General features: G+C 45.1%; 1 protein-coding gene across 1 annotated transcript in view; it reads right to left on the bottom strand.

The window, feature by feature from the left end:
* LOC143809634 (intestinal mucin-like protein) overlaps nucleotides 1-10,728 on the bottom strand; it is a 146,514-nt gene extending 135,786 nt beyond the window's left edge. Inside the window, exons 1-2 of the mRNA XM_077292685.1 lie at nucleotides 10,499-10,728; nucleotides 9,489-9,672 (exon numbers count right to left, since the gene is read on the bottom strand). Of these exons, the coding sequence (XP_077148800.1) occupies nucleotides 9,489-9,672; nucleotides 10,499-10,516 (202 nt within the window). The 5' untranslated portion in view covers nucleotides 10,517-10,728. The remainder of the gene's footprint in view (nucleotides 1-9,488; nucleotides 9,673-10,498) is intronic.
* Nucleotides 10,729-12,516: the final 1,788 nt, after the last annotated feature.

Here is a 12,516-nt window from a genome sequence, read left to right on the forward strand (position 1 = left end):
GTCATCCAGTATCAGCCTGAGCTAGATGCTGGGACCGACGTCTCCGCTGAGCAGACTCCACTGCAGAACTTGACACCTAACATTACCCCCTCTCCTAGAGCCCCCTCCTTGGACCTCGCTACGCTTGAAGGCAGCAATGAGCAGTGGAGCTCGAATGTGCTCAGCAGGCTCCCAGGACCTGTCCTCTGGGCCATAGCCCTTCCAATCCACCAAATAACATTTTTTACCACGTACCACCTTACACCCCAAGATAGCGTTCACCTCGTAATCATCGGTAGATTAACCCAATGTCCCGGCAGCTGACTCAGAAAATCGGGACAAGTATACGAGCTTCAAGAGGGACACATGAAAGGTGTTGGTGATACCTAGGCGTGGAGGAAGGGCCAGACAGTAGACCACAGGGTTAACCTGTTCGAGAACCTTCAAGGGACCCAAGTAGAGAGGTGTAAACTTAGTGGACTCAACTCGCAGCCTGATGTTACGGGCGGAGAGCCACACCAAGTCGCCAGGAGCAAAAGTCAGAGCGGGGCGCCGATGTGCATCGGTGGAGGACCTCATTCTCTCCTTGGAGGCCTGGATGGCATCCTAAGTGCGGTCCCAAATGTCCCATGCCTCCACAGCCCAGTCTGCCACCCTGGAGTCGGCGGAAGATATGGGCATAGGCACAGGAACCCGTGGATGCTGGCTGTGATTAAGGAGGAATCGGGTCTGACAAGGGGAGTCAGCTACGACATTGTTTAGCCTAAATTCCACCCACGGTAGCAAGGAAGCCCAGTCATCCTGCCTGGCTGAAACAAAATGTCGCAGATATGTGACCAGGGTCTGGTTGGCCCTCTCTACCAAGCCATTTGTCTCGGGATGATATGCAGAAGAGAGATTCAACTCAATGCTGAGTAGACGACAAAGCTCTCTCCAGAACCGAGACGCAAACTGGGGACCCCGGTCTGGCATGCCATGTAGGTGAAAGATATGTTTAATAAACAACGCTACCAGAGCCCATGCAGAAGGTAGCCATGGAAGAGGCACCAAGTGCACCATTTTGGAAAAATGGTCGGTGATCATTCAAATAATGGTGCAGCTACGAGACTTGGGTAAGCCCACCACAAAATCCATCCCGACCATCTCCCAGGGTCTGTCTGCCACCGGCAGGGGGTAAAGCAAGCCAGCTGGCCGTTGTTGAGGGGACTTGTTCTTGGCGCAAGAGACACACGCCCGAACATAGTCTGCGACGTCACGAGCCACATACGGCTACCAGTATGTCCTTGCCAGTAGCTCAGATGTCCTTTTGGACCCAACATATCCACTGTTATGGAGAAGCGGGGTCAGTGGGTGCTCTCGTCCGCTGGCCCGGCTGTCTTTAGCAAGACTGCATGGACCACGGCTCATACCACTGAATGCCCGCTCTATCTCCCAGTGGGCAATACACTACACAGACAACACATGGTTAAGGTAAAACAGGGTGGCAATACTTTATTGAACCACAGCACAAAATAGCAAACAGAACATTCCCAACATGCCTGGAATTGTATGGGTACATGGGCACATATAAAATATCACTGCATCTCCACGTATTTCCAGTATGACACGATGTCAGAGCTCCCAGGGTCGCTACTCCATCTGTGGATGAACGCACAGAGAAGGGGTAATGACAAGCATAGGGAGATGACCAAGAACTATCCATAGTGTCCATACAAGGTCCAAAGCCAGTTGACACGAGAGTCACAACCTGGCTAATCTGACCATCTCCATGGAACCAGGCGACCAGCGGGTCCCAACCCTGGCTTTCTCCAAACAGATCCATAGTTCAGAGATGGTCACTGGATCAGATCTGTGTCCTTCCAACCAGAGCCGAAAACCCCTAGGTTGTATCCTATAGAATCCTAGATCAGTGTCCCTCGTGATGGTGCCATGATGAATTGGCTGCAGTCCTTTCTCTTGTCTGTTGGGTGGTTTGCAGAATGTCTGGCTCCTAGCTCTGTGTTACTTCAGTCTCTTTATACCCAAGGCATGAAAGCTACCCTTAGAACCACCTAGGGTCCTTCAGTCCAACATCAAGAAAAGGTAAACAATGGTGATGGGATTAAGTATATTAGCATATAAGCACTAGTGTTGAGCGATACCTTCCGATACTCAAAGGTATCGGTATCGGATGGTATCGGCCGATATCCGAAAAATATCGGATATCGCCGATACCGATACCAGATACCAATGCAGGTCAATGGGACACAAGTATCGGAAGGTATCCTGGTTTGTTCCCAGGGTCTGAAGGAGAGGAAACTCTCCTTCAGGCCCTGGGATCCATATTCCTGTAAAAAATAAAGAATTAAAATAAAAAATATGGATATACTCACCCGGCCGGCGGCCCCTGCTTTACCGATGTAACCGTCAGCCTCCGTTCCTAAGAATGAGGAGTTTAGGACCTTCGATGACGTCGTGGCTTGTGATTGGTCGCATGACCGCTCATGTGACCGCTCATGCGACCAACACAAGCTGCGACGTCATCGCAGGTCCTAAACTCCTCATTCTTAGGAACGGAGGCTGCCGGTTACATCGGCAAGGTCCAGGAGCCACCGGACGGGTGAGTATATCCATATTTTTTATTTTAATTCTTTATTTTTTACATGAATATGGATCCCAGGGCCTGAAGGAGAGTCTCCTCTCCTCCAGACCCTGGGAACCATACACTGGGAACTTCCGATTCCGATTTCCGATATCACAAAGATATCAGAACTCGGTATCGGAATTCCGATACAGCAAATATCGGCCGATACCCGATACTTGCGGTATCGGAATGCTCAACACTAATAAGCACACATCAACAAACAAAGCTCAACACACTCAATGTACAGTCACCACTACAGACTTAAGGTACCGTCACACTCAGCGACGCTGCAGCGATATAGACAACGAGCCGATCACTGCAGCGTCACTGTTTAGGTCACTGGGGAGCTGTCACACAGACAGCTCTCTCCAGCGACCAACGATCAGGGGAACGACTTCGGTATCATTGAAACTGTCTTCAACGATGCCGAAGTCCCCCTGCAGCACCCGGGTAACCAGGGTAAATATCGGGTTACTAAGTGCAGGGTCGCGCTTAGTAACCCGATATTTACCCTGGTTACCAATGTAAAAGTAAAAAAAAAACACTACATACTCACCTTCTGATGTCTGTCACGTCCCCCGGCGTCCGCGCTGCTGCTCAGAGCTTCCTTCACTGAATGTGTCAGGGCCGGCAGAGCACAGCGGTGACGTCACCACTGTGCTCGGCTTTACGGCCGGCACTGAAACATTCAGTGCAGGAAGCTCTGAGCAGCAGCGCGGACGCCGGGGGACGTGACAGACATCAGAAGGTGAGTATGTAGTGTTTTTTTTTACTTTTACATTGGTAACCAGGGTAAATATCGGGTTACTAAGCGCGGCCCTGCGCTTAGTAACCCAATATTTACCCTGGTTACCATTGTAAAACATTGCTGGCATCGTTGCTTTTGCTGTCAAACACGACGATACACACCGACCTAATGACGAAATAAGGTGCTGGCCTTCTAGCTCCGACCAGCGATATCACAGCGGGATCCAGATCGCTGCTGCGTGTCAAACACAACGATATCGCTATCCAGGACGCTGCAACTTCACGGATCATTGTCGTTCTCGTTGGAAAGTTGTTCAGTGTGAAGGTACCTTTACATTGTATGTTAAATGGTATCAGTCTGCAAGTCTGTCCTCTTGAACCACCAGACATAAAGTGTATGTGCACACGTCAGGATTTCTTGCAGAAATTTCCTGAAGAAAACCGGAAATTTTCTGCAAGAAATCCGCATTTTTTTTTGCGTTTTTTCCCGTTTTTTTCGTGGTTTTTTTAGCATTTTCCAAGCGATCTGTAGCATCGCTTGGAAAACTGACTGACACGTTGGTCACACTTGTCAAACATACTGTTTGACAAGTGTGACCAACTTTTTACTATAGATGCAGCCTAGGCAGCATCAATAGTAAAAAGATATCATGTTAAAAATAATAACAAAATAAAAAAATGGTTATACTCACCCTCTGCAAACAGCCGATCTCCTCAGCGGCGTTCGTTCCTATAGATGGTGTGGTGCAGGACCTTCGATGACGTCGTCGTCACGTGACCGCGACGTCATCGCGGTCATGTGACCGCGATGTCATCGCAGGTCCTTCACCACATCATCTATAGGAACGGAAGCGGCAGAATGCACCGCTGAGAGGCGGGAAGACTCCGGGGGCCATCAAAGGTGAGTATATGACTATTTTTTATTTTAATTCTTTCTTTTTTTTTACCAATTATACGGTGCCCAGTCTGTGGAGGAGAGTCTCCTTTCCTCCACCCTGGGTACCAACCGCACAGCCACATGCAGAAAGTAAGCAGATCAATGCATTCCTAGGTGTGCGGAATCCCTGCAATTCCGCAAATTTAATGAGCATGTTGCTTTTTTTTCCGCGATGCGATTTTTTCACGGAAAAAAATGCAACATTTGCACAAGAAATGCGGAATACACTTAAAATAATGGGAGGCATATGTAAGTGTTTTTTTCACATTTTTTTCGCGTTTTTATAGCGAAAAAACGTGAAAAAAACGCGAAAAATACTTAACGTGTGCACATGGCCAAACACTTAAATGCACAAGCCAATATACAGATGAAAATTCAGTTCTTATTGGTTTGCAAAAACGTAACTCTCTGGGTAATTAAGATACAATCTGGTTTCTTCACATCCACCCATCCTAGACAAGTGAGCCCAAGAGAGAACCTCCGGACGCAGACTGGATGGTACAAAAGTCTTGCCCGGAGGCATAGACTCTAACGAAACCGGGGCCACAGTTCTCAGGCTCTTGGTGGGGACAATAAGCCGAGGCTCCTATCCTCCTCCTCAGATGATACAACAGAGCGAGAGAGAGCATCAGCACGAATGTTCTTCTCCCTGGAATGAAAATGAAGGGTGAAAAGAAACCGGGAGAAGAACAAGGACCATCTGGCCTGGCGAGAATTTATCCGCTGGGCTGTCTGCAAGTACACCAAATTCTTGTGGTATGTGAAGACTTGGAAGGGAAAACGAGCCCCCTCCAAGAGATGTCTCCACTCTGAGAAAGCCAACTTCATGGCTAGCAACTCCCTGTCCCCGATGGAATAATTCCTCTCTGCTGGTGAGAAGGCCTTGGAAAAGAAGAAGCAAGGATGCTTCCGACCTTGAGCATCCTTTTGGAAAAGGACTGCTCCAGCAACAACGGATGAGGCATCCACCTCCATTATGAATGGCTTATTTACATCGGGGCGATGTAGGATGGGAGCTCTAGCGAAGTGTGGCTTAATGGAGTGAAAGGCCTTGGAGACCTGCTCAGACCACAATTTGGGATTTGCTCCCTTCTTGGTGAGGGCAACCAAGGGAGCTACCAAAGTTGAGAAGTGTGGAATGAACTGGCAATAGTAATTAATGAACCCCATAAAGCGCAGCGCCTCTTTAAATGAATGGGGTTCCTACCAGTCCATCACAGCCTGTAGTTTGGCAGGATCCATAGCCAATCCCTGGGTGGAGATGATATAGCCCAGGAAAGGTAAGGACTCCTGCTCAAACACACATTTCTCCAACTTTGCGTAGAGGGAATTTGCCCTTAAGAGGTCGAAGACTCTGCAAACATCTCTCCGGTGGGAGTGAATATCTGGAGAGTATATGAGAATATCATCCAGATAGACTACGACCGAGGTGGAGAGCATATCCCGGAAGATGTAATTCACAAGGTCTTGGAAAATGACAGGGGCATTACAGAGCCCAAAGGGCATCACCAGATATTCATAGTGCCCATCCCTGGTGTTAAAAGCCGTCTTCCATTCGTCCTCCTCACGGATGCGAATCAGGTTGTAAGCACCCCACAGATCTAATTTTGTAAATACCCTTGCTCCCCGAAGCCTATTAAAGAGCTCAGATATCAGGGGCAAAGGATACTTATTCTTAACGGTGATGTCGTTAAGACCCCTGTAATCTATGCATGGACGTAGTTCCCCGTTCTTCTTCTGCACGAAGAAGAACCCAGCCTCTGCAGGTGACACTGACTTCCTTATGAATCCTCTTGCCAGATTTTCCTGGATGTACTGTGATATCACCTCCGTCTCCAGGAGAGATACCGGATAGACTCAACCTCGGGGAGGCTCAGCACCAGGCAAGAGGTCAATAGGACAGTCATAGGGGCGGTGTGGCGGAAGGGTCTCCGCAGATCTTTTGGAGAACACGTCCGCATAGGGCCAATATTGATTGGGGAGAGAGGATAGATCTGCGGGTACCTCAGTAGTAGCAACCTGAACACATTCCCTCTGAGATCTACCCCCACAAGATTCACCCCATCCCAAAATTCTGCCTGTGGACCACTCAATATGAGGAGTGGTACCGTAGCCAAGGTATCCTTAACAGGACCTCATCAATTCCTTCAGGAATGACGAGCAGAGATATAATTTCCTGATGAGATGGCGACATGGACAGAGAAAAAGGGATGGTCTGGTGTGTTATCTGTGAGGGCAATGTCGACGTTACTGGTTGAGCTAACATTACCAGGGGAATTGCGTGACGTTGGGCGAAGGCAGAAGACATATAATTGTCCTCCACCCCAGAATCCACGCAGAGCTCTACTGAGTGGGTAAATGATCCTATAGTAATTATCCCCTTAAAGGACAATTTGGAGGCAAACGTCGCCGTGTCTAGTGTACCTCCAGCTACTACCACTAGACGCTGACGTTTCCTCGACTGCTGGGGACATCTGGTGGCAAGATGTCCTGACTGCTGGCAAACATGACAAACCTGGAGTGCACGAGCGGACTTAGATCCTGCTCGTGACACTACCATGGCCTCATGTGACTCAGGGGCTTGGTCTGGAGATTCCAAAGGTTTGGTGAAGGTGGGAGCCAACCGAAACCTCTGACTACACTGGGCTCGCTTTAACCTCTGCTCGTGAAAACGGAGGTCAGTACAAGTGGACAAAGCTATTAACGCTTCCAGTGTGGCGGGAATTTCCCTAGGGCCAGAGCGTCCTTCACGTGGTCAGCCAGCCCCCTCCAAAATATTGGAATAAGGGCTTTATCCGACCACTCCAGCTCAGATGCTAGGGTGCGAAAGTGGATGGCAAAATGGCTGACCAAGGACAAGCCCTGAGTCAATGCCAACAGTTGGAGCGCTGTATCATGGGTGACTCGAGGTCCTAAAAAGACCTGTTTCAGAGTATTCAGGAACAACGGAGCACTCTGAACCACATAATCGCCACGATCCCACAGCGGCATAGCCCACTCCAACGCCCTGTCCAACAGGATAGACACAATAAATCCCACCTTAGCCCGCTCTGTGGGGAAACATGCGTCCAGGAGCTCGAGATGTGTAGAGCACTGGCTCACGAAACCCTTACAAGATTAACTATCACCAGAAAAAGTTTCTGGCAGCAGGAGGCGAGATAAGGTTGGAACAGGGGTGGCAGTAGACAAGGTTGTTGCAGGCATGCTAGCAGCCTGAACAGCTACTGCGGTAACATCCACAGCTGAGGTTGTGCGCTCAAGAGCCGCCAACCTACCCTCCAGCTGCTGGATGTACCACAAGGATTGCCATTTGTCCATCATTACTAGCCAGACCCTGGCGCTAGTGTAATGCTAGGGCTAGTGGAATGCACCAAATAGTTAGATAGATAAAATAAGGTGCGTTCGCAGCCCGGGGTCCACTGTGCAGAGATGGAATCTGCTGCTGAGTAATGACGGACTATATGACGGTACAAAATGGATTCACAAACGGGTTAACTTCACCCTCTTTGAAGAAAGCAAACCCTGTTGCGTCACAGGGCCTTAAGTACCACACAAAACAGCGCAAGCAAGGAGTCACTGAACTCAATCCCAAGACTCTGGTCAGAGTTCAGCTAGACCTCTTGTGCTCGACACCGCAACTGGAGTGTCAGAGAGAATAAAATAATAATAATTATTTAGGTGCATGAGAGTGCATGCGGTGCCGCTCTGGCGGGCGCCACTAACCACCCAGGCTTGGGTAAGGAAAGCGCTGTGAAAGCGCATGGCGCCGCACTGGCGGTCACAGCAATTAGACGCTGTTTTGTGTATCACGTGCTGATAGCTAAGTCGGGTGCTAGATAGCAATCATCCACCTTAAGCGAGCAGTCATACAGAAGGGAGGGGATAATTAATGAACGACTTTCACACGTCAACACACACACGTTTGCAAGTGTGCATGGCCGAGCGGCCATGCAAACCTTTTATAGCGGCAGTGCTACAAGACCTTCCAAATGGATCAATAGGAGCCGCAACAGGACCTGAGCATGTGACCCCCGACCTCCAATGGGAGGTCATCCTGTGGGCATGCTCAGTATGTGAAAAGCAGGACTTAGTCCCAGAAAGACCTGCTCGCTGCTGAATATTGTTGGCTACAAGGACAGAGCCTGGAAAGGCAGTAGTAACCAGTCGTCCAGTATCAGCCTGAGCTAGACGCTGGGACCGACGTCTCCGCTGAGCAGACTTCACTGCGGCTGGAGAAGCATGGGAGACCACAGCGGAGATGGTTCGAGATTCCCCCTGCGCAGAGGCGGGAACTCGACACCTATCATTGTGTCAGTGCACCAATTAGGCTCAAGAACCACATTTTTGTGTGCCAAAGTGCAACTTTTGGCACCAAAAATCATAAAAATGGTTCAATAAATAGTTTTTTTCGACTGTGCAATAAATTCATGAATTGATGAATTTGGGGCAAAAAAGAGGCAACAAATATCACAAGACAAAAAAGAAAGCAATTTAAAAAATGCAATTGATGAATCAGGGTCATTATATTTATGTACCAGAAAAGCTCATGGCACACACATCTTTACATGTGTATCCACCCATCATGGGCTACTTTGGCTTAGCTTGACTAGTATCCATCAGGGTTTCGGTATTTTTATTGCATAGATTAGCGTATCAAAAGGAACTGTTCAATACAGTGGCAACCTGTTGAAAAAAATTAGGTCCCAATTCATCTTTGCCTTTGCACTTATTGTTTGTCTAGTTTTGTGTGTTTTGCGCCTTTTTTGTTTACATTCAATTCATAATTATATTTTGCACTGTATTTAAGTCTATTTTATATTTTCTTGCCTATTTGTCTGTTTTCCGCTTTGTGTGCAGAGTTTAGCAACTCTAGATATCTTCTTCTGATTCATCATCATTTTTAAAAATTTGCAAAGTTTTGCGGAACTCCACTCCAGCCCCTCACTGGACTATTTTTGAGTACTCCATTATTTTGGGTCAATTTTTTGCAATTTGTTTGACTTTTTGCACCAAAAATAGTAGAAAAAGATAATTTTTGATTTTGCATTAAATCACAGGGTTTCATTAAAAACATGTAGAATATACCAGCAACCAACCTTACCTTATTTGCATGTTTCTAACTTCATTTTAATAATTAATATATGTTTTACTTGTGCTAACATAAAAATAAACACAAAAAGATTGAGCAAAAGTATAACATACCACATTGTCCTTCTGTATTGTTCTTGAACAGGGTAGATGACAATTTTATTTCAAATATTGTGCCACTCAAGCTGATGTAAGCATCAATGGTTTTTATGGATACTACCACTTTGGCATTATTGCCAGAAATTCCAATATCATTGTAGACGAATGCCGGATAAACTCTTACTGAGTCAAATGTAACCTGTGTAGAAAAGCAAAGTTTTTATTTGGATATTAGAAATTACTCTACTTTGACTGGGTAGTTGAAATTGGATACAATATAAGCATTTCTTACTTCACATTGGGCATATCCCCCTCTTAAAGTTCCATAGTGGAAAATCTGCAGTGAAATGAATAGCAAAATACTGCAGATTTTGTTGTAGAAATTCTAATTGGTTGATGGTCAGATTCCCAATGGGACAGGATGACATTTTAAATCTATGGCTCAAGCAAATTTACACTAAGGGCTTGTGCAGATGACCGAATGTGTTCCGACAATCACATTCGGACCAATATTATTTTATGTGGCTTGGCACATGCCCGATTATTTTTATCAGAGTCTGTCCAAGGAAAAAAATCCTAGCATGCATGATTTTCATCTGATATTCTAATCACACTCGGCCATGCAAGTCAATGAGTCCATGGAAAACATTGGACGGCACTCGAATGACATCTAATTGCAGTCCAATTTTCATAATCTGACAGAATGCAGAAGGTGGAGAATTTTTTTTCCATCTCCTCATCTGAGAAAATCAGATCACACTATGATGACTCTCTGAGCAAACTCTAACCAGAGTGTATTAGTATAATTGGACCGATTTTCTCAGATGAGAGAAAATATGGTCGTGTGACACTAGTCTAAGAATTATCTCCACAATGTGTACAGGAGAATTAATGAAATGTCATTCAAAAAACTTACAGTATGCAACAAGTTTTCCATCCAGACAAAAAAATGTACTTTGCGTATGCCCTGTGGGAACATATCCTAAGGGTTCACCATGGATAAGAGTAAAACCATAAAACCTTACCTCATTGTAATTCCCCATGCCAGTCAGCTTGATCTCATGGCCTTCATAGAAAATTATTAGAGTAAGTCTACAAGATGCAGCATATTTGGAAGAGCAGTTGGTTCTATCTAAGAGCACTCTAAAATCATATTTTGGGATAATTTCTTGTACTAGAACATCTGTACATATGTCATGATACTTATAAGACGTTCCGTCAAAAGTTAAATAGTAGCTTCCACCCCATCCACTGCAGACACCTGCAAGAAGCCATAGATTAATTAGAATAGCTATGTGATAACCCAACTGCCAAAAACTCCATTAAAGGTGGCGAATAAGTTTAAAAGGGTTTAAAATATAAAGAAAAGTATTACAACTTTGTCATTTCAATTTGCATTCCATTACTCTAATCAAATATGTTAATACAATATACCATAATACCACCAAGCAGTGCAATTTAAAAATTGCATAACCTTGTTATTAGATTACTTTCATAAAGTTGGAACCAGAAGTTTACATACACTATATAGAAAGACACATCTGCATGTTTTTTCTCAATATCTGACATGTAATCAGAATAAACCTTTCCCGTTTTAGGTCAATTAGGATTACCAGGATCATTAATATTTGCCAAATGCCAGAATAATGAGATAGAGATAATGTTTTAAGGCATTTTTACGACTTACTGCAAAGCTTACATATATTTCAATAGTATTTGGTACCATGGCCATTAAACTGAATGAGTTGAGTGAAACGTTTGGGATATTCTTCCACAAGCTTCTCACAATAGTTGGTCGGAATTTGGGCCCATTCCTTCTGATACAACTGGTGTTGCTGATCCAGGTTTGTAGGTCGCCTAGCTGGCACCTGCCTTTTCAGCTATGCCCATAAATTTTCAATAGGATTGAGATCAGGGCTTTGTGATGGCCACTCCAGAACATTGACTTTGTTATCCTTAAGCCACTCTGTTACCATTTTGGCAATATGCTTCGGGTCATTGTCCATTTGGAAGACCCATTTCTGCCCGAGCTTTAACTTCCTGGCTGATGTCTTGAGATGCTGCTTCAGTATTGCCACATGATCTTCTTTTCTGATGATGTCATCTATTATGTGAAGTGCACCAGACCCTCCTGCAGCAAAACAACCCTTCAACATGATGCTGCAACCCCCGTGTTTCACAGTTGGGATGGTGTTCTTAGGCTTCCAAGATTCTCCATTTTTTCCTCCAAACATAACGATGATCATTTAGCCCCAAAAGTTCAATTTTAGTTTCATCAGACCGCAGGACATGTCTACAAATATTAAGGTCTTTTTTACTGTGTGCATTTGCAAACATTATAAATAAAGATTATTATTATTATTATTATTATTAATCTGGCTTTTTTATGTTTCTCTTGGAGTAATGGCTTCTTCCTGGCAGAATGGCCTTTAGCGCATGTTGATACAGTAGATGTTTCACTGTGGATATTGACACAATATTACCAGGTTCCGCCATACACTTCACAAGGTCTTTTGCTTTTGTCCTTGGGTTGATATGCACATGTCGGACCAAAGCACATTGATCTCTTTGACAGAGGACTCATGTAATTCCTGAATGGTATAATGGGTGAACATTCTCATCCTGTTTGTACTTGCATAAAATAGTTTATACAGATGAACGAGGCACCTTGAGGTATCTTGAAATTGTACCCAAGGATGAGCCAGTCCACAATTCTCTTCCTGATATCTTCACTGATTTCTTTAGACTTTCACATGATGTTACAAAAAGAGGCAGTGTGTTTCAAGTGTGCATTAAAACACATCCACAGGTATGTCTCTAACTCAGATGTTGACAAAAAGCCTATAAGAAGCTTACAAACACATGACATCATCATATGGGCAGTCCGGAATTGTTTGAAGGCGTAGTAATCTTAGTATATATAAACTTTTGACTTTGCAATAAGTAATAAAAATGCATTAAAACCTTATTCTGGCATTTGACAAATATTAATAATTATGGTAATCCTAATTTACCTAAAATTGGAAAGATTTATTCTGATTTC

The sequence above is a fragment of the Ranitomeya variabilis genome, chromosome 2, assembly GCF_051348905.1.
Source record: "Ranitomeya variabilis isolate aRanVar5 chromosome 2, aRanVar5.hap1, whole genome shotgun sequence".
Taxonomy (NCBI): Eukaryota; Metazoa; Chordata; class Amphibia; order Anura; family Dendrobatidae; genus Ranitomeya; species Ranitomeya variabilis.